This window comes from Phyllostomus discolor, chromosome 13 (assembly GCF_004126475.2).
Source record: "Phyllostomus discolor isolate MPI-MPIP mPhyDis1 chromosome 13, mPhyDis1.pri.v3, whole genome shotgun sequence".
Lineage (NCBI taxonomy): Eukaryota > Metazoa > Chordata > Mammalia > Chiroptera > Phyllostomidae > Phyllostomus > Phyllostomus discolor.
In genome coordinates, this window is record NC_040915.2 from 52522907 (window position 1) to 52544892 (window position 21986).

Here is a 21986-nt window from a genome sequence, read left to right on the forward strand (position 1 = left end):
GGTTTTTTTAAATACTTTTTTAATTTTTATTTTTAGAGAGGGAATGGAGGGAGAAAGAGAGAGAGAGAGAAACATCAATGTCCAGTTGCTGGGGGCCGTGGCTTGCAACCCAGGCATGTGCCCTGACTGGGAATCGAACCTGCAACACTTTGGTTTGCAGCCCGAGCTCAATCCACTGAGCTAAGCTAGCCAGGGCTCCCCTTGGTTTCAAAAAGTAGTTTTTAGTATTGTTTGCAATTTTCACAACATAACCACGCATTACTTTTCTAAAGGCAAACACACAATCATCATCATATATTCAATTGGCAAGCTACACTCAGCAAACCCGTATCTTTCTGTCCTCTCAATTCTCATGCAGACACCCAAGGGACTGAAGAAAGAAGTCCACATGCCACCAGCTGGCACGTGAGCATAGCCAATTTAATGTCCACCCACCCTGCACCCTGGTGGGAGGGCTGGGCCGTGCAAGCCCAGGACACCCCGGGACCCCCAGCGAGCAGCCCAGGGCCCGGCGCAGAGCAGGAACTCCACAAGGGGAGGCCAGCGCACGAGCAACAGACGGGGAGGAGGAAACGCCCGGTGACGCTTTACCTTTGTGATCAGGTCCGAGTGCCGGATGATGGCGCGGATGAAGAAGCGGTGGTCTGTCACTTCCACACCCTCCTTCACCTTGGCAGCGCCCAGGTAAAGGTGCATCTTGTGGTTGGCGCAGGGCACGGCGGCCAGGTCGAAATTGCGCATCCGGCTGAGCTCCAGCTGGAAGGCCAGGGCGGGCTCCAGGTGACGGTAAATGCGGTCTTCTGCGAACTGCAGGCCGAACCGGGGAGGGGAAGACAGACAGACACACGCACACCCTGAGCCTGACGCCAGGACCACAGACCTGCTGGGTGCAAAGCATGTCCCGCAGACCCTGGGCGTGTGGGTTTGGCACTACAAAGGTAGTGGCCATTGTGTCGCCCGATAGTGAGCAACCGCCAGGACTCGCGGGGCCCAGGACTCTGCAAAGACCTAGAGGGCATGCGCGTCTGGCATGCGGGCTGCCAGGCTCTTCCCTGTCACAGTACAGAGTCTTTCTCAAGAAATCACTGGCCCTTGGTTTCCTTATGGAAACTGGTCCTCAAAAAAAAAAAAAAAAGCAGCTGATAGTGCTTGAAACTGAAGTAAGAAAATAAAGAAGCCAGAGAACAGGTGGGTCACACCTAGAGAAGTGAGGCTTTGGACAAAGCAAAATACAAAATTCTAGATTGGGGGGAGCCTTGAATCTATTTGGGGAACAAGGCCACCGGCTCCAGAGCCGGGATGAGCCAAGTTCTCCTGGAAGGAAGGGCCAGAGGACTGATGGGCCGCAGGGCGTATCTCCACTACGCGCTTCAGAGGCTGAAGCGAGAAAGTCACAGCAGACCGTACGTGACCCAGTGGGCGTGGGCGAGTTCCAGACTCGGTGCATAAGACCAGGAGGCGGGCCCGAAAGCTATAGGGTGCCAACCGCTGCTGTTCTGGATGATCACAAGAGAACCAGGTTGGGAGGACCGTCTTATTGAATCAGCAGCGAACACAAACATTATCTGTGTGAAATAGGCACCGGTGGGTGGTGAAGGTTCAAGTGTGGGAGGCAAGAGGTCTGAGCTCCACACGGAAATTCGGGCCTCTCCTTGGAAACATAATCACAGAGGAAGGAGGGAGTCTGCAGGAAAGCTAGGTGTTCTAGAACACGGAGCTCGCCTGGGGACTGGGGCCGGGGAAGAGCGAACCACACTGCTTTTGCTCATACCTCATCTCTTGCTCTGAACGTGAAAAACTTGGGAAATTCTTTCTGCAAAAAGAAATCCACACAAAAGACAATGAAATCAGGCAAGACTTGTTCGAACACGGGAGCGCTTGTTCTCAACGCCAACCCCAGCTGCTTGGAGAGCGAGTCCCGTGGAAAGCCGTCTCTCATCTGGCGATCGATCTCCCCCACCCCAGTGAGCAGAGCGCACGCCAGGCAAAGGGCGGGGAGGCCCGGTGCCGGGACGCTCAGCGCAGGAGGCACTGAGAGGCGGACTGACCTCCTGGGCGATCAGGAACGTGATCCTCCGGAGCCCGTAGTCCACGAGGATGTTCTTCTGCGTGGGAAGCAAACACACGATAGGATGGCACTCGGCCGCAAAAAGGAGTGAAGTCCTGGTAGGTGTCACCAAGTGGGTTAGCCTCGAAAACATCACGCTGAGGACGAAGCCAGCCACAAAAGATCCCATCCCGTATGACCCCGTTTATACGAAACGTCCAGGACAGGCCAACCCCCAGAGTTGGGGAGCAGGTTGCCAAGGGCTGAGGCGGAGGGTGTCAGGTCGAAGAAAGATGGGGAGCAACTGCTCATGGGTAGGGGGTGTTTTGCGGGGTGGTGGTGAACATGTTTGAAAATATGACAAGGGTTACAAAATCCATGTACACCAAAAAGCACTGAATTGTATACTTTACATGGGGGAATAGGGTGCTATGTGGATTATAGTTAATGTTATATTAAATATATATACTTTTTTAAAAGGTTTCCTGAACTCTTTAATGAAATTGGGTTACTTCAGGGGGTAATGTTCTATTAAACTCAAAAAGGATGAAAACGAACAATTTTATTTATATGAAATTCAAGACAAAACTCATTGGTGTTGTTAGGGTAGTGGCCAGCTACCCCTGTGGGGCAGGAGAGGGGACCCGGAAGGGGCTGGAGAAGGAGAAGAAACCTTCATTTCCCGACCTCAGTGCTGTCACCTCTGGGAATTCACTTCGACAACTCAGCAGGCTGCACATTTATGACTTGTGCACTTTGCTGTATGTTCGACTTCAAGAAGAAGTTACCCAAGGAAAGTGCAAAAAACTGTTTGTAGTTGCTCCCTAAATGAGAGAAACACGATGATATCCAGTTTTGTGGGGAGAGAAAAAGTAGCCAGAAGAAGACAAGGTTATCGTTTAACTTGTCCACACGGCAAGGAAAATTTTCAGGGGAAATGAAGAGTCTCAGCCCGTTTCAGAAGCAGGTTAAGAACACACACAGCGGAACCACCAAGAACGTGATGCAGGCTGGAGAGGTAACAGGAGAAATCGGATAACGAGGAGGGTTCTCATGTGAGACAACAGGCCTGGCCTCAGGGAGCCTGGATTCTGGCTCTCCATGGAAAGTGTGCATGGAGTGCGCACATATGTGTGTGTGTGTACATGTGTATCTCTGTGAATGCATGTGTGTGCATGTGCCTGCTTCACATAGGCGATTTTTAATCACTAAAATGTATAAAAGTCTTTCCTTCTCCCCAGCTCTCCTCCCCTTGGTACGACATGCACATAAAATATACTTTGTGGGTGCAGAGGTGCACCCATTTAGTCTTTTCCAGCTCGCAGATGTGGGCCAGTGTTTGCAGAGCCGTTTCCTTCCCACGGCCAGGTGGCACGCACGGCACAGCCATCCACACCGCGGGACTCCTCGCTGCCCCTCCCGCTGCCCGCTCCGGGTCGGAACCACCACGTATCGGGTGCGCCATCAGGTTTGGTCTGATGGGCAGGCGCACCCCCGGGTGGCCCAGGGGTGGCCTGTTCTGTGCAGCAGGCGCCCAGCTGAAACCCCAGTACGGACACCAGCTGCATCGAGGAGAAGCAGGCTGGGGCGGGAACTGTGCCAACGCTTTCACCGTGGCCGCCTCCGGATGGTGAGGCTGTGGGCTTTAAGACTGATTTTTGGATCTGTCTGCACTTTAAACACAGTCTACAGCGAACGTCATTAGCTGTGGATTAACCAAGCAAAGGCTTAAGTAAACCACTAACAAGGACATCCGTAATCTTCATGGCGTCACCCACGACTGAGCAGGAGGCCAGGTCCCCGGGGGGACGTCATGTCACAGGGGATAAGAGGCGTCCAGTTCCCCAGGACAATATGAGGAATATAACAGCTAAGGAGACTGAAAGCAACAACTGAAATCTTCTAAGCAACCTTGAAGTTTAGACCAAGCCAGGAGGGTTGAGAACTAACAGCCAGACAGTGTGGCTATAGATTGGATTAATTATGTGCTAAAAATCTTAGCATCCCATTTTACTCACGGGGAAAACTAAGGATCAGAGAGGTACGGCAACCTGCCTGAGGTCACACAGCGCCCTCCTGCTGTGTCTAGGGCCTACACCTGCCCAGATGCTCCACAGGTGTTTGCAGCCGAGGTCCTTGAGCGTATAAAACAGCTGTCCCTACTGCCAAGTGAGAATATAGGCTGACAATGGCTACCGTGTGTTTATAAAAGCAACCTGCGGTTATCTGCATACACAAATGTCCATTGTAAGTATCCATTTTAAAATTGTGACTTTTGCCCTGGCTGGTGCGGCTCAGTGGATTGAGTGCTGGCCTGAGAACAAAAGGGTCGCTGGTTCGATTCCCAGTCAGGGCACATGCCTGGGTTGCAGGCCAGGTCCCCAGCTGGGGGCACGAGAGGCAACCACACATTGATGTTTCTCTGCCTCTCTTTCTCCCTCTCTAACCCCATGCTATGGGGAAGAAGCTGAGGCTCTGCTGCATTCGGCCATCTCTGCGCAAGCTCACTGGCAATGCGGAGTAGCAGAGCTGGGGTGGGAAGCCGGGTCTGTGGCTCTGAAACACTCAGCGGGTCTCAGGCACGCGGGACACCTCTCCAAGACAGCTGCTCCCCTGCCGCAGGGACCCTGAGCCAGACACGCCCGGGCTACCTTGGACTGCACGAAGGTCCGCAAAATCGGCACCAGCTCCTCGTCCTCCGGGTGGTCAGCATACTGGATGGCCACATTCAGGATGTGGATGGGCTCCTCCCGGAGGTTCTGGGAGAGAAAAACAAGGGCGGGCGGTCAAGGACCCGGGGCCCCGGCCCGCTCCCTCTTCGGCTCCCTGCTCACACGCTCACCTTGCTGTCCTCCTCACAGTACATGGACGTTTGCACCTTGCTGAAGAGGGGCGTGTCCTCGGCCACGTTGGCGAAGCAGGAGATGACATCATCAAAGTTCCTGGGGACACAGACAGAGAGGGGGTGCTGAGGGGCTGCTCCCCCACGGTCACGGGTCACACCCAAGTGCCCCCTTTTTCCCAACCACCACTCTGCAGCTCATTCTGTCCCTGACCAGGTCCAAAGGGCCACTGATGGGGTCTTTCCCAAAAGGGAAGAAGAGCCCATGTGATTGGAGAGCATGAATGAAAGAAAGGCTGTCCAAAGTCTACAGCATCAGTGGGGCCCCCCTTGTACCAGCCAGGAGACCCTCCTAACAACCCCGCCTCACGCCTCTGAGTCAACTGAGGGAAACAGGACGCAACCACTGCAGCTTCTGGCGCAGCTGTGGAGACACGAGGTCACCCAGCACCCCGCACAGCACGTGAGAACGGGTCGAAAAGGGCAGTAATCACAGTGGGACTGATCTCTGACATACCAGTGACGTTTGAAACACAATATTAAAATGTACTCTCTCATTACATTTTCCTGGTGACCCTATGAAGGTCCTTCTTTGATTCCCATTATACAGATGAGAAAACTAAGGTAAAGAGGGAGGTCGAGTCATTTGCCCGGCGTCTCGCAGTCAGGAAGTGCGGAGCCAGAACCCACACGCAGGCCGGCTGACACGAAAGCCCACACTCTTTTTTTTTTTTAATATTTTATTTATTTATTTTTTAGAGAGGGAAGGGAGGGAGATAGAGAGAGAGAGAAACATCAATGTGCGGTTGCTGGGGGTCATGGCCTGCAACCCAGGTATGTACCCTGGCTGGGAATCGAACCTGCGATGCTTTGGTTCCCAGCCCACGCTCAATCCACTGAGCTACGCCAGCCAGGGCAAAAGCCCACACTCTTGGCTACAATATTATTAAACTGTTACTATTCATGTTCGGGGCTGTGTGCCAGGGCCACCCCCACCCCAGGTGTCACGTGAACACAGGGGAGTCAGAGGCGGCTCCCTGGGCCCCTCCCCTCGGGGTGCCGGGGAGACGGGGCCACGCTGGGTACCTGGTGAACTCCTCGAATCTCCTGAAGGCGACCATGGCGCCCATCCGCTGGGACAGCGGGGAGAAGCCGCTGTCCATGAAGAGCTCGGTGCTGTGCCTCAGCAGGTCGGGGTTGGTGATGCTGATGGGCACGGCCATCCTGCAGGGGGAAGGGGGATGGGCGGGGGTACGGGTGAGGCCGCTGCTCGCAGACCCCGCCCCAAGAGCTGTCCCTGCCCTGGAGACTTCGGTGAGCCAGCACTAGAGCTCTCCTCAAAAGGGGGGCATAACATTGGAGCAGGGAGGGGACAACTGAGGTCAGGGCCAGGGACTGAGGACGAAGAGCTCAACAATGAATGAATGAATGAATGAATGAGTGGTGCATGCATGAAAGTCTAGTCCCAAGGGAGCCCCCCCCCCCCACACGTACAAAGTAGTGAACTCAGCCGAAGAGACTGAACACTCCCAGCGTCCGTTTCCCCCGGAAGGCTGGTGAGGAGCGGGCTCGGTTCCGGGAGACACGCCAGGCCTCTGCTCCCCTAGTCCCTCCCCAGCCGTCACACCTGCCACAGTGGGGGAGTGGGGTCCCTGACGTCTCCCCAGACGTACTGGCTGCGTCCCTCCAGAGGCAGGACGACAGTGGTCGGGGAGAAAAGAAACACGAGCCACCCCAGGTGTGGACGGCTCCGTACCGGTTTGGGTGGGAGGAGGGCAGCATGAACTGGAATTCCACCACGCAGGTGCTGTCCGGGAGCTGCCGGTGCTGCAGGCTGTTCAGCTCGTAGGCGATGTAGCCCCTCCGCACATAAACCTGACGGAACGGAAGCACAGGGGGCGTTCTCGCGGGGGGTACCGCGGCGTGCCCTCAAAACCTGAGAAAACTCAGGCTGGAGAAGTGATCTCTAAATTACCTCTAAGCGGCAGTTAAGGGCAAATCTGTTCACATTTCAGAACGTTGCTTTCTCTGCACACGGCTAGAGAGTAAATATTCTAGGCTTTGCGAGATGTAGCCCCTCTACCACAACTACTCAGTTCTGCTGTGGTAGCTCAGAGGCCGGTACAGACAATATGTAAATGAACAAGCACGTCTGTTCCAATAAAACTTTATTTATACAAACAAGTAGGAGGATGGATGTGGCCTGCGGGCTGTAGTTTCCCACCTCCTGCTCTGGAATAGGTCTGTCCAGTAGCAAGGTAACAAGTCACACGTGCCATTTTCAATTAATTAAAAAAATTTCCAGTAGCCACTTAAAAAAAAGGCACCAGGTTAAAATCATTTTCATAATAACTTCATTTTGGCCCCAATACCCAGAAGATCATTTCAGCATGTAATCAATTTGAAAAAATAATGAGCTATTTTAAACTCTCTCTCCACACGAAGACTTTGGAATCCAGCATGCATCCACTTGCAGCACACTTCAGTTCAGAGTCAACACACTTCAAGTGCTCCCTGGTCATACGGGGCCAGCGGCTGCCACAAAGGACAGCTCTGGGTTGTTGTTTTTAAGATTTTTTTTAAAGAGGAAGGAAGAGAGGGAGAGAAACATCAATGTGTGGTTGCCTCTCAGGTGCCCCCAACTAGGGACCTGGCCCACAATACAGGCATGTGCCCTGACTGGGAATCGAACTAGCAATCCTTTGGTTCACAGGCCAGTGCTCAATCCACTGAGCCACACCAGCCAGGGCAGGCAGTGGGAGGTTTTTAACCCTACAGGGAAAACGATGCTGGAACTGGCATGGGCGGCACGGTGCCGTTGTAGAGGCCCCTCCCACTCACCTCCAAGGATGCCATGCACACGACCTTGTTAGCGTGATAGAAGAAAGAAGGCAGCACGTCGAATATGGTCGTTTCCGAGAGTATCAATTTCTACAGGAAATGGGAAGGGAAAAAAGGAAAAGTAAATGTTAATACGTTTTAACCACCAGTCAGGTGAGTGAGAGGGGTGGGAACAAAGGGGAGAAGCCGGTGGGGTCATCACCAAACAATGCCAGTGCCCCAGGCCCATAAGATCTGAACGGGGAAGCCGCTCTGAGCTGCCTGCACCCATAGGTGCAGAGGGCACCCCTGGAAGCTTGTCAGTGAGGCAGAGCAGGGGGACGGGGGAGCCCCTGGGAAGATGAAGCCGTGACTCAGTCACCTGAGGCTTGCAGCTTCCAAAGGTCTGTCACACCTGAGTTTTTACAATCATCCTTCCCAGTGTGCCTCGCTGCCTGAGACTCCCCCGGGGCCCCCTCGGGCAGCCACGGCCACACTGGACTGAGCCACTGGTGTCTGTCACTGTGACTTGCACCTGGTGCCCGCACACTGAGGTTGGATGGGGGTGCGTGGAAGGCGGAGGGATTGAGACAGCCTTACCTTGAGGTTTTCCGGGCAGAACTGGTGGCCGTACCTGTCGATGGCAGACAGGAAAATGGACTCCACCTGGTTGTGCCTCAGCTCGTAGGAGGGGAGGTGGGAGGCGATCAGGACCTGCAGGGCAGTGGTCAGAGGGGCTGGGGTAAGCCAGCCTCACAGGGAAAAGCCAAGGGCGGGGCTTGGACACAGATGGCGGCAGAGGGGCTGTATGGGGCGGGGGCCAAGCCTGGCAGAGAGGACGGCCCCCGAGGCCCCCATGCACGGTGGGACTGTGCCCACAGCCCTACCTGTCTGGCTCGGAGGGCTACTTTGCAGTGCTCGCTCTTGCTCAGCTGGGTGAGCTCATTGAGGATGGAGGTCAGCTCCTCCGACAGGGAAGGGTCTGGGCCACAGAGTTCATCCTTTGGGGGACAAAACAGAATCTAAGTGACTTTTGTCCTCCAGGAGCAAATATGCCAGCCCTCATCCTCTGCCAGGGGTGTGGCCGCCCCCGGCAAACTAGACAGCTGTCTGGTCCTCTGAAGACACCGGGTATGTAGCCCGATGCACACGCCCTCACCCCTTTCCACTGTGCACACCCATTCATTCATTCACCCACCCCGAAAAATGTGCCCTAAACACCTGGGAAGAAAAAAGCACATCGATGCCGGTGCCTGCATCGCTGCCAACAGCCAGAGATCGTGGGGTGCTCACAAGGTGCAGGGCAAGCGGCAAGACCCTTAACACTCATCTCCCCAGATGCTCCCAACCCTTAGAGAGGGGTTGCTATCATGATCCCCACTTTACAGATGAAGAAACTGAGGCTCAGAGAGTCAATAAGCCTTATCCCAGTCATGGCAGGAGTGCCTGGCAGACAGCAGGTGCTTTGGAGGTCAGTTACGACCTCTCCCGGGGGCTGAAAAACCCCACCCACTGCTTGGTTTTATAAACAAAGTTTATCGGGACACAGCCATGCACATTCGTTTACACTGTACAGTGGCAGCTTTAAGCGGTCTGGACAGAGACCATATGACCGGCAAAATCTAAAATATTTACTTTCTGGCCCTTTCCAGACAAGTCTGCAGACCTTGGAGCTGCCCCGCCCCACCCCACCCCACCCCACCCCACCCCACCCCACCCCCGCCCTGGGTGCAGGGCGCCCTTCCCTGCTTACAATCAACATGATCACCAGCTGGTTCTTCTTGGCCACCTGCGCGTGGGAGAAGATGCAGTCCAGCACCTGGGACATGTCTGGCTTCAGCTGCTCCCTGAGGTTGATCACACACTTGTCGTAGTGGGCTACAGGGGGACAGAAGGCCGCACGGGAGTAAGGCTCGGGGCCCCTCCCACCCCGTGGGCTCGCCACCAGCGCCAAGGGCCACTCTTGCCTTGTTGGAAATGGTGCTCGACGTGCAGGTATCTCTTCAGCAGATCCAACACCACCGCCTTCATGTAGCCGCGAGTCCCGCTGCGGTATCTGGGGAGGAAGGGAAGGCCGCCTTAGTGATGGGCTCCGCTCCTTGGCGTGCCCAGATATCTGCAGCCAGGGCTTGTAGGGGTTCAGAGAGGAAAAAAACCTAATAGAGCATATGGGGGGGTGCATCCTCCAGTCCTTGGGCCTGGGAGGGATGTGCGAGTTGGTGCATGTGCACTGACTTCGTAGGACAGAGAAGGCAGGGACTTGGCCAAGGTCAGACGGCAAACCGGAGGCCAGGCCTGGGTCTCTGGATGGACAGCAGCAAACTCTCTGACAGATGTGCGGTGCTGAAAGGGTCAGCCTGGCATGCATGCTCGAAAAGGACGATTTTCAATGAACCACCCCATGGGTAAAGATGGTTTGGAAAAAACCCACACCTGAAAGACATTTCCCAAAAGACCTCTTTGTAAATCTTGCTTCCCTTTGAAAACCAAATTTTATCCTGGATGTTCCCTGAAACGTTTCCTCTTCTTGATCGTCTCTGAACATGGGGCAGAGGCTTTCTGAGGAGGCGGGGCACTGGGGTTTAGAGTCGAAGCCAGCTTAACCCCAGCACCACCAAATGATGACAAAAGAGAAGAACCCACAACACCCACTTATGCAAATGTGATTTTAAAAATACACAACATAGGACAGAGCTTTGATATTTACGTGCAACACAGAACAATCTGCTAGGGAATTCGATTCATTTACCACTGGTCCGATTCTTTTAGGTGTTTCTCGGAAGCTAAAGGATGGGTTTAAGGTTAGCGGGTGAAGTCTCCCGGGAGGGACTCCCCCCAGTGCTCGGCTGTGAGACTCTCTCTGTGGGAAATCACACCAAGGCCTCCTTTAGTCAGCTGCAATGCCACCTCCGTTGTCACTGAGAGTCCCTATGAGCCAGCAAGTCCCCTGAAAAGAAGGGCCTTCTCCTACACTGTCTGCACCTCTGGCAGTTTCTGGAACAGGGAGCACGTGAGCTGGATTAACTCGCTCCAGCCTGAGGATGCCTCGATTCTGTCTTTCTAAGCAAAGTTCTCTTGCTGGGTAGATTCTTCGTGCAAAGTGGCAGTTCTTTTCTCATCAGACTAGTAGTTCTCCCTGCGTAACAGCTGCTCAAGAAAGAATACAAAGTCTCCATCAACGCTCCTTTGCGAGCATGCCCTAAAACCGCAATGCTAATTTGCAAAGTCCTTTGTGGCATATAAAGCCATCACATCCCATTGTCCTTTAGTCAAAGCTGCCACAAGGACTCTCTATCAGGACTGCACAAAAATTAATCCACTTAGCCCTGGTCAGGTAGCTCAGTTGGGTAGATATTCATCCTGAAATGCCAAGGTTGCAGGTTCGATTCCCAGTCAGGCACATAAATAAGAAGCAACCAATGAATGCATAAATAAACAGAACAGCAAATCAATGTTCCCCTCTCTCTCTAAAATCAGTAAATTTTAAAAACGTAATCCACTTAGAATTCAGAATGCCTTATTGTGCGGGAGGTGTTTTTATTCCCATTTTACACGCTGGCAAACTGAGATGCACAGACGTAAGTGCCTTGCCCGGGGTTCTGCTGTCAGGAATGGCTATGCCAGGACCACAGTCAGGGTCCCTTGACCCCATGTGCTGTCTCCCAGTTCGAGCCTGCCCTTCAGAGACCCACAGAGCACCACCCTGGTGCGACACACAGCATGACTCAGCGCGACAACCACACCCACGGAGAGCCCACGGTTCACCTCTGCACCAGCTGCACGATGCTCTGCGTGTTCATGAAGAAGACTTCCCGGTCGGCCTTCCGCTGCAGCGTGGCCGCGTGGCAGTCCAGGATGGTGGCTATCTGGATGGGGAAAAAGGACAGGTCTGGCCACTCGTGACCACACAATCCAGTCACCACACAGAGGTCACCCAAAGGACCCAGCACAGGGTCCCGTGGGAGTCCCACTCGAGGCTCATTTGAAAAAAGAAAATTCCAGCCCCAAAGCCCTCTGGCCACGCAGAAACAGCTTCATCCATCCCACTTGATGCCTCGTGTGAGGAATCCAAGAACCCAGAATAACAATACTACCATGAAGACACGTACCCGTGTCCATTATATACCTCTCCACAAGCATGGGGGCTCCTGGAGAAGAGGAGAAGGGAATTCCAAACCCAGGGGGCACAAGGGTGCTGGAGGGGGGTCCTGTTTTTATCATCGATTTGAATGTTATTGACATACTGGTTTTGGCAACAAAAATATTTTAAATATAGAAGCCTGCATCAATGACAAACTCCTCAAAGGTCCACACATGTACTTTTCTTAATTGGGATCCTTTAGAGGTTTGCTTTTATCTTTTAGTGAGGATATAATTCATCTATAATAGCGCCCCCTTACAGTATACAATCAATTTAGTGGTTTTTAGCATATTTGCCAAGTTGCACAAATATCACCTCTATCTAATTTGACAGTATTCCATCCCCCCGAAAGGAACCCTGTCACCCTCCTCACTGCCCTTTCCCCAGGCCCGGGCAACTGTCAATCAACTTCCGTTCTGCATGGATGTGCCTGCCCTGGACAGTTTCGTGTGGGTGGAATCACGTAACACGTGGTCCTTGGTGACTAGCTTATACCACCTTCCATTTTTCAAAACTCTTCCACGTGGCACAAATCAGTAGTTCATTCCTTTTGATGGCGGAACAATAGTCCAACCTCTAGAACGGCTGACCTCTGGCAATGACCTCTGCTGACCTCTAGCCGCCCCAATCGCTAAGGTGTGGGTGGGGGAATGAGGATGGTAGGCAGTCCTAAGCAGACAAAGGACACAAAGGACAACTGGCAGCGGGGGCGCTCCTAAATGCAAATTATCTTTAAAAGGCTTGATAAAAGCAACCAAAAAAGAAATGGGGCCAAGGTAGAATTGTTAGATGCTTTTATGTCACCCCGATATGGTTTCCATTTTTAAAAAGTACTACATCTACAGACAGTCGCACGGTTATCACCTTACACAACTAGAGGGAGAGAATCTAAGCTACAGACTGGCAAGAAACACTCACAACTTCCTCTTATTTCAGCCAGCCTAGTTTTGGAAAATGTTCAGTCTATTTACTCTAATTCGGAACCCGAGCTTTAGGGAGCGAGGCTGTTTATGTTCACCCGAACGCCTGTGGCACAGGGGAAATGCTGGAGTTCCGCAGAGAGGGCTCGACCGAAAACTCAGCCGCCAGCATCTCAGGCTGTAAGCGGGTTTCGTGAAGCCCATCTCAAGCAGAGGACAGATGTCCAGACTGACCAGGAGCCGAGGGGCCACCTGGCTCGGCGCGGGCACTCACCTGCTGGCTGGGGAACTGGCAGAGCACCGAGGTGATGTTGCTGGCGTACTGGGCCATCACCCTGCGGACCGACTTCTCCACGGGGGCGGGGATGCGGCCCGACACGCTGGTCATGATCTCCTGCAGCTCCAGCAGAGGCAGCGACGGGTGGCGGAGGGTCATCATGAGCTTCTGCACCCACTCCTTTAGCTGCAGCGGGGACCACGGCATTGGCTCGAGGCCCTCTGGGGCGTGGGCGCCGCCACCCACCACGGGGCACCCAACACACTCAACCCATCCAGGCCCCGGGCACCCGAGTGGCCGAAGATCTGGACCCAGCAGACTCTGGAACGGCCCAGAGTGGAAGGGCCCCTGACCACAAGACGGTGCCCAGTTTCCCCACCTCGGAAGCCCCTACTCGCCTCTGCAGGCACCCAGGCCGCCAGCCTGGTGTGAGGCTGAAACGTAAGGCCTCATGCAGAGCTAATGCCATTTTCTTGTCCTTACATCAGTAAAGACCTCTGACCTCACGGAGTGAGTCCTTCCAGCTCATCACCTGGACCCACACACTCCCTGAGGACACACACCCACCCTTCACCCGTGACCTACCTTTATGCTAAAGATGGGCTCGGGCAGGCAGTAGCCATTCATGATGTTGATCAGGTTTTCCAGGACGCTGTGGAAGACCTGGTTCAGCTTCTCCCCCATGATGGGCAGAGTGGGCTGCGGAGGGAGCTCTCCTGTGAACGGCTTGGCCTGGTGAGACATGACAAGAACCAGAGGTCAAGGCCGCCGTGGCCTCCCAACTGAGACAAGCTGAGGGCCAAGACAGATCTACAAGTACGCAATATCCTTAGGATGAAGCCGGAGAAAACAAACAGAAGAGAACGTGTTGGAAAGCGAAAACTGTTAAATTCACACCCCTCTGCGGTTTTCCAACTCCTCCCCTTTGCAAATATCATCGTAAATCCTGTCCCCCGAGCAAGTCTGGAGGCGGCTGGATTTCTCTGCTTTGCTCTGCCTTCTCATGAGGATGAGCTCCTGCTTTCTCCATTTATTTTCAGTCTCTGTGGCGTCCCAAAGATAAACACCTAGCAGAATAAAAATTTATAGAGCCCTCATACAAATGTACCTGATTTTTGTGAATCGTAAACATTTAGCCTCGGAGGATCAAAATGTTAAAAGCTTCCCGAAAGGGCAAGATGGACGTAACATGCCCCTTTGTCCATGAACATGTTCTGTAAGCACCCACTGACCGCCCTGACCACCTACTACGTGTGAGGCACAGGGCCCAGAGGTCTGGGACATCCATTCTACTGGCCTGGACCCCTCAACTTCCTGCCCCTGCCCCCCAATGCTCCTCTTGTCCTTGAAGAGTTAACTAAAGGGTTTTCTTCTCCATAATCGGGTGCTGGCTTCTCTTCCAGGCCCCCCATAGCCGGGGCCTGGGGCGGCCTGCTGATGGACTTCCTGAACGGAACTGCAAGGGCTCACGGCCCACAGGCACACTGGCCCGCAGGGAGCAGGCCCTGCCCCTGGCCCAGGACACGTCTGCCGAAGGAATCACGCTGCCAGCACCCATGATCTAAGAAGACCCAGTCCCTGTCTAGCGTTGGGAAGCCCCGAGAGAGAATAATAAAGAGAATGAGAAGAAAACAACCCAAACTCTAATAGGATTGTCTACAGAAAAGAAACAATTTGATTTTTAAAAGTACTTTTCTGGCTTTTTTTTCCTGGGCAGACGAACTGATAATCGCAGAGAAAAGAACCATACACGGGTCACTTAGAAGGGCGTCAACGGTCATCAAGACGTGTGTTTTCTGAGTGCCCTCTGCGTCCCAAGCACGACTGAGTAGAAGCTCATGGCAGCGGAGAGGGTGAGCCATGAGAACAGCTGGGGGAGGGTCCTCCCAGGCAGAGGGACCGGGTAGCAGGTGGAGGGGTGTGGCCTGCATAAGCCAAGGGGGAAAGCGAGAGAGGGTAAAGCCAAAGAAAGTGGGGACAGGTCATCAGAGGACTTGGGTTTCATTCTAAGTGGGAGGGACAACCATGGAAAGGGCTTTGAGCAAAAGAGGGCACATCTGCACCCATCATGCTGGCGACAGGGATGATGACACAGGGAGGTGGGGGAAGAGCCAGGGGCCTCCCATCTGCTCGGCTCACCGGACAGATAGCCAGAAGCCATGGGCGCGCCTGGGCCAGCCTGAGGGCTGTGCCGGCGCTGCGTACCAGGGGCTGTGCCGGGTGCTACGTACCGGGTGCACCTTAGAGGGATCGTCCAGCTCCAGCCTGGCCACCACGCAGCCCGCCTCCAGCACGGCGCCCGGGCGCTTGATGTACTTCACCCGGCCACTCTCCTGCACGTTCAGGGCCATGATCATCTTCATCACCTGTTGTGCAGAAAGAAGAAATGAGACAGAGCCCACCAGGGCTGGCCTGTGTGTGCGACACCCATTCAGAGCCAGTCACTCTGGGGCAGGGCCGGCGTCACTTAAATAGAACGACTCCTAGGGCAGAGTTCAAGGACAGAGGGAACCAGCAGTTCCCCAAAGCCAGGCACAGCACCATTCACGGCCCTCTCCCCCTGCAGAACCAGCTGGGGAGGTCGGTACTACGGGCCGGTTTTACAGATGTGATGACTGATCTTTATTTGGAAGTAAAGCCTCTCCCTGAGAACTGCAGCTCAGTCACCTCACGGCAGGTGATGAACATACACGTTCCCACAGTGTGGTGCGTTTGTGACCTGCCGCTTTTCTCAGGGCAGCGGGGAACCCTCTGGGGAACATTTGACGGAGCAAAGAACGCATCGCGCAGTTGGGTCGGTCAGCAGTCCATTTCTGTGGCCCGAGCGCCTGGCCACGTGGACTGGACACGTTTTGCTACCATGGTGTGGGCAACAGGCACCCAGCCCAGTGCTCCTTGGTGGGTCACAGAGCGGGCACCCGAGCCAGCCAGGCCTGGCCTGCAAGGCCAGGGCCCCACATGTCACTCTGCAACCTCTGGCAGGTGCCTCTCCCTCTCCGAGCCTCGGTTTCCCCCCTGGTGAAATGAGGAATAACCACCGTCTCGCCTCACAGGGCTCTGATAAGGGCTGAGCAAGAGGGAGAACCCGGCCCACCATTCCTGTGTTTTCACTGCCGTTATCGTTACTGTTTCCCCGGGCAGCCAGGAAGGGAGGCCGCACATGAATCCTGGCCATACAGGACCTCGAGGGAGTCTCTGGCCTGCTCGGGCCCCGCTTCTTCACGTGTGAGATGGGGGTCACACTCGTGCCCATCTCCCACGACGGCTGGGGAGCCTGAAGATGGTCACTAGAGACAGGTAAGACGCTCTGAATAGCGCCTGCCATGTGGTGAGTGTTTGCAAGTGTGGGCTCAAGACTTTTCAGTCGCCACCGTCCTTCTTACTGACCAGCTCTTAATCACTTCCAGGGACATATGCCTTTTTAAGGTTTTTCCCCTTAAATACTGCAACCCCACGCCGCACACTGGTTCTCTTAGGAACTTGCAGCCAGTGGCCCAGGTGAGCAGTGAGGACCATTTGCAGCAGCAATGCCGAATGGACGGCCCTCCCTCGGGGAGTGGGGAAGGTAGGGGGTGGCGGAGGCCTGGCCAAGCCCCAGGGCCTGGCCCGTACTCACCTCCATCTCGGCGTAGCTGCCCCCCGCCTCCACGTGGCCCCCGTCCTCCACCGTGTACTGCGTCAGCTTCCCGGCAGAGGGGGCTCTCAGCACCGTGGGGTCGTTCTCCTTCTCAAACACACACGTCTTGTTGCCGATGGTAATCCGGTAACTGGAAAAGAGGGGGAGCAGCGAGGGGGGAGACTGGGGAGGGCCATCCACCCAGCGGGCCCAAGCGGGGCTGTCTACGGGCAGCCCTGAGAGCCGCCCTGGGCAAGGCTCAGGGGACACTTTGGGGACACTTCCCCAAATGGTGGCATTTGACAGTCAGCAGAATATATTAGGAGCGAGTTGGGGGAGCAAAGGGTGCGACCCTTTTCTGGCTGAACACTAGTTCCTTTTACTGACATAATTCCAACAGGCCCAGAGAAGGAAATTGATAAACATTATTCGGTAAATATTTACTGCCTGGGGAGAGCATGCCCACGGTGGACCCTGTAGAAATCTTGAATATTCTTGGCAGATAGAACATGGGTTAAAAAGAGGAGCTAGCCCTGGCTGGCATAGCTCAGTGGATTGAGCGCGGGCTGGGAACCAAAGTGTCCCAGGTTCGATTCCCAGACAGGGTACATTCCTGGGTTGCAGGCCAGAACCCCCAGCAACCGCACATTGATGTTTCTCTCTCTCTTCTCTCTCTCTCTCTCTCTCTCTCCCTCCCTCCCTCCCTTCACTCTCTAAAAATAAATAAATAAAATCTTAAAAAAAAAAAAAAAAAGAGGAGCTAAAACCACCGCTCCAGGGTGAGTCTGGTATGCCTTCTTTGATCAAGGGTTGGGGAGGGAGCCCACCTCTCTAACTGGAGCTGGTTCAGGCACGGGGCCTCTGGCAGCCCCAACCCCCACACCTTCACTCTCCTTGGCCGTGGGGAGGGGGGTCTGCGCCGTCTGCTCAGTCGGGCAGCCCGCACGCCCCATGTGAGCCCAGGGCAGTCAGATGCACCAGAGCGGAGGGGCTCTGGGTCCGCCTCAGGAGGCCCTGTGCTGAGTGCTCCTGGGGTCGCCTGTATTTCTCCCACCTGGGCGCACGGCGACCCTGCCCACCACAGTCTGCTTGTTCAATGCGTCACCTTCCCCGACAGGCCCCACGAGTCACGACCATGGCTCTATCCCAACACCCAGCCTGACGTCCAGTACAAGTGGACACGCCATAAACAGCCACTGCCCTAACTTGGTGGCAGCATCTCCTCCGAGCCTGGGGTCGCATCAGACGGGGCGGACGCTGCAGCTCAGACACGGGCAGCTGGCCCTGCACCCCGCACCTCAAACGCTGTGCAGCTGAGTCAGAACCCTCCACCTGGGAGGGTTCGCTGCCCACTCAGCTCTGAACCCTCCCAGGCCACCAGAAAAGGGCCTCCTGGGTGCCCCCCACAAGTGTCTGCCAGTTGCATGGAATTCCAGCCTTGAGATTAACCTTTCTAGCATCTACCAGGCAGGCACTTAGCTAAGACCCTGGGGCTGCAGGAAGGGTGGCTCCGCACGGTAACCCCCATGGGAGAGCACTGGCTCTGTGGCCAGGGCCGGGGGGGTGGGGGATGCGCGCCCCACACACCTGTTGACCTCCTCCTTCATGTAGGTCGTGTAGCTGCTGCCGCTGTAGGACAGCAGGAGCCCGCCGTCGTTCAGCCGGTGGGCATCGATCTCGATGTGACAGTTGTTCATGATGAGGACGAACATGGTCAGCGACTGCCGGGCCACCTGTGGGGACAGGTTCCATGTCCCCACCTGAACTCAGGGTGTCTGCTTGTGCCTGTGCCCCAGGGATGCTGTCTTGCCCTCCCCAACCAGGAGCCAGGACTAGTGTCCACGGCAGGGGTGCCAGGGTGGACGCCTCGCCTGTCCCATCCCAGCCCTCCCTCACCCGGAAAGGAAGCGGACAGGGAGGGAGCCTGCAGAGAGCGCGCCATTCCTGCCCCGTGGGTGGGCTGATGGGAGTGGCCAAGGGCTGAGTCCCACCAGCCAGCTCTCACCACCTGCACACTCTCCCTCTAAGTCTTGCGCCCACACATCAGCCCCCAGCAGGGCCGCCCTGGGCGGCAGGGCCACGACGGGGGCTCATGTGGGCGAAGTGGCCCTGGGGACTCCCCGAGCGACGTAGGCCAGGGCTCTGCCCCCCGGACATGGCTCTGCCCAGGGGCCTACAGGACACGTGGGACACTCGGGAGAGGCTCAGCTTTGCCTTTCAACCTGACGTCCTGGCCCCATGTGGCCATCAGCGCAGGGGGCGTGTTCCCTCTCAGAAAACTACCGCCCTGAAGAGCCCTCACCCTATAAAAGACACATTTGAGACCGGAGATAGCGAGACACGCAGGAATACAGCATTGCATCATTGATGGCGACAGCAAGAACCAAACTGGCTTTCCAACAACCTTGCAATGAAATAACTACTCTGGACCTGCACCGTCGAGTGTGGGAGCCCCTGGACACTCGTGGCTATTTAAATGTAAATATGAAAAGATTCTTAACTGGTACCCCACAAGGTGACCTTATTTGGAAACAGGGTCTTTGCAGACGAGTTCTTTAAGAGGAGGCCACACTGGACCAATTGAGTATGTACCAGAGGAGTGTTCTGGAGGAGAGGAGACTCAGAGACGCAGGCGCAAAAGGAGGACGGTGTGAAGACAGACAGACACGCCCGGAGGAAAGAGGGCTGTGTGACGCTGGAGACGGGGCCTGGAGGGACGTCTCCCAGCCAGGAGCCCCGGGGATGGCCCACAACCCTCAGAAGCTGGGAAAGTGGGGGACAGGCTCCCCCTGGAGCCTTCAAAGAGCCCAGGCCAGCCCACGCCTTGGCTTTGAACTTCAGGCCTCCTGAACTGTGAGAGAATGCATTTCCCTCATTTGAAGCCACCCGTCGGCGGGACTTGGTTACGGCAGCCACCATGCCGTGTGTGTATTGCTCAAGCCTATGCGTTCTCAGACCCAAAGCATCCAGGTTTCAAGGTCCTGAGCCGCCTGGGGCATCCCAAGACCCAGGTGTGAGAAAACCCCCTCCAGGGATGGCAGGGGAATAGAACCTCCCTCCCTCAGGGCTTGGGGGGCATTGGGGGCATCTGAGAAACACGGGTCTTTACCTTGAGGATGTACTTAAGGCCTCCGTAGATCAGTTCCACGTCCACCGTGTTCCGCAGGGACGCTGCGGGCAGCACCTGGCCCCTGATGAAGGAGAAGACAGTCTGCGGTCAGCCTGGGAGCCACCGAGAGCTCCGTGGCCATCCCCGCCCCCAGCCCGAAGCGCCATCGCACCTGACTATGCTAAACACACCTGACTGTCCTAAAAACGCTACATCCGGCCCTGGCCCGTGCAGCTTGGTTGGTTGGAGCATCATCCCGTAAACCAAAAGGTCACGGGTTCGATTCCCAGTCAGGGCACGTGCCTGGGTTGTGGGTTCGGTCCCTGGCCAGGGTGCGTAAGAGAGGCGACCGGTCGCTGTCTCTCTCCCTCTCACTCCACCTCCATTCCCACCTCTCCCAAATCAAGGAGCATGTCCTCAGGTGAAGATGAAAAAAAAAATATATAATCTAAGTCTGATTAAAAGGCAACAAACAAGTTTCCTTTCAAGGAGGCTGACATTCCTCAGAACTGAGGGAAACCGCACTTTCTGAAGGATGGGAAATCTCAAAAGGGTTTTCAGGAAGCTAAATCCATAATAGCTGCTTCTCAAAGAATCCTGTGTGTTGGAGGTGGGGGGGGGGGCGGGGAACCCTGCTGTCTGCTTAGGAAGAAACCAGCACCCGGACTACAATTCTACCTCCACTCAAAAGCATGCCAACCGAGTGCTAAAACCTCAGCCTCTTCCTTTCGGGAGCTTCCTTTGCCTCTCACAGAGGTGCTCATCCAAGGGCAATTTTTACATCCATCCTTGGGACACCTGGCTGCATCTGGAGATGTATTTGAAGGCCATGAGGCCAGCACTCTGCATCTGACTGTCATGGCTGTAGGGGAGAGGGGACGCTACGGATGGGGCCAGGGATGCTGCGAACACCCCGCACTGCACCGGACCACCCCACAGCACAAAATGATCCAGCCCAAAATGTCAGTGGGGGTGGGGCTGAGGCTGAGAAACCCCGGCCCACCCCCGCGGTGAGCACCTGGCTGCTTCCAGGCTGGTCCATTTCACTAGGGACCTTCCCCCCCCGCCCCCCCCCAGTAATTTTAGAGGGAGAGAGAGAAAGGGAGAGAAAGGGAGAAAACTCAACTTGTTGATCCACTTCTCTATGCATTCATTGGTTGACTCTTGCATGCGCCCTGACCAGGGATCAAACCCACAACCCTGGCATATCGAGGTGATGCTCTAACCAACTGAGTTCCCCGGCTCTTGCACCAGGCACCTTCTGATTCAGGTGAGGGTCTGGGAGAGACCAAAATACATAGCCTATGACTCTGACAACATGCCTGACACAGGTCAGCACACAACAAATAAACACACGACTGCCTCTATTTTAACTGCCGCCTTGGCCTTGAGAATCCCATCTCCCGGACCTCTTCCAGGGCAGCCCAGCATTCTCCCAGGAATTTCAGAGGCAAGCACATAGGAGGGATTCACTCATCTCCTGGAGGCTGATTCCCACCCGAATAAAGCACGTTCTGCCTTACTTGCCACTCACACATTTCCCAAAAGGGGGAAAAAAATTACCTACACGCCCTACCTTTCCAGCGAGTGCAAGAAATCCGTCATGCAGGTTCTGAACATCGCATCGGCCACGTTCAAGGCCCCGCACACCACCCCGAGCATGACATCTGGCTTTTCTGCCTAGGAAAGACCCTGCACGTCAGTACCCATGGCAACCGAGCCCCCAGGATGCTCAGGGGTGGGGAGGCTCTCAGCCATTGCAGGGGACATGTGCGCAGCTCCTCACCTGCACTTTCTCGGCGATGAGGTGGTCCAACCACCCGGTGTCAATGTCGTTGTTCTGGAAACTCTCGGTCTCCAGGAGGTTGACGAGATACTCCACGGTGGTCCTGAAGTCGCCCCGGATGGACAGTTCCTTCAAAGCCACCACCATGTTCCTTGAGGGGACAGGCACACAGGTTATTTCCTGAACGAGCACATGGGGCTCCCGAACGGTCCCCAGAGAGCTGGAACCGCACGGACATGAAGGGGGTCCCCAGTCAGACACCCTGGGTCCATCTCAGCCCCAGCAATGTACTGGTCACGTGATCTCAGGCAAGTGACTCACCTACCAGGGCCTCCATGTCCTCATCTGGAAAATGGGGGAATAACCCTGACTTCACCCAGGGGCTTGAGGGTTAAAATGAGTTAATCCATATAAAACACCCCGTCACA

General features: G+C 55.1%; 1 protein-coding gene across 4 annotated transcripts in view; it reads right to left on the reverse strand.

The window, feature by feature from the left end:
• Window positions 1-21986, reverse strand: part of ACACB (acetyl-CoA carboxylase beta) — a 95214-nt gene that overhangs the window by 25789 nt on the left and 47439 nt on the right. For all 4 annotated transcript variants that reach the window (XM_028527582.2, XM_036014429.1, XM_036014431.1 and 1 more), the window contains 21 exons: window positions 21559-21709; window positions 21349-21452; window positions 19773-19854; window positions 18251-18396; window positions 16664-16814; window positions 15279-15413; window positions 13633-13779; window positions 13045-13233; window positions 11475-11575; window positions 9677-9765; window positions 9463-9587; window positions 8597-8710; window positions 8310-8423; window positions 7731-7820; window positions 6646-6764; window positions 5976-6113; window positions 4890-4989; window positions 4699-4806; window positions 2049-2105; window positions 1772-1813; window positions 592-807 (listed from right to left, as the gene is read on the reverse strand). In XM_028527582.2, the coding sequence (XP_028383383.1) occupies window positions 592-807; window positions 1772-1813; window positions 2049-2105; window positions 4699-4806; window positions 4890-4989; window positions 5976-6113; window positions 6646-6764; window positions 7731-7820; window positions 8310-8423; window positions 8597-8710; window positions 9463-9587; window positions 9677-9765; window positions 11475-11575; window positions 13045-13233; window positions 13633-13779; window positions 15279-15413; window positions 16664-16814; window positions 18251-18396; window positions 19773-19854; window positions 21349-21452; window positions 21559-21709 (2518 nt within the window). The remainder of the gene's footprint in view (window positions 1-591; window positions 808-1771; window positions 1814-2048; window positions 2106-4698; window positions 4807-4889; window positions 4990-5975; window positions 6114-6645; window positions 6765-7730; window positions 7821-8309; window positions 8424-8596; window positions 8711-9462; window positions 9588-9676; window positions 9766-11474; window positions 11576-13044; window positions 13234-13632; window positions 13780-15278; window positions 15414-16663; window positions 16815-18250; window positions 18397-19772; window positions 19855-21348; window positions 21453-21558; window positions 21710-21986) is intronic.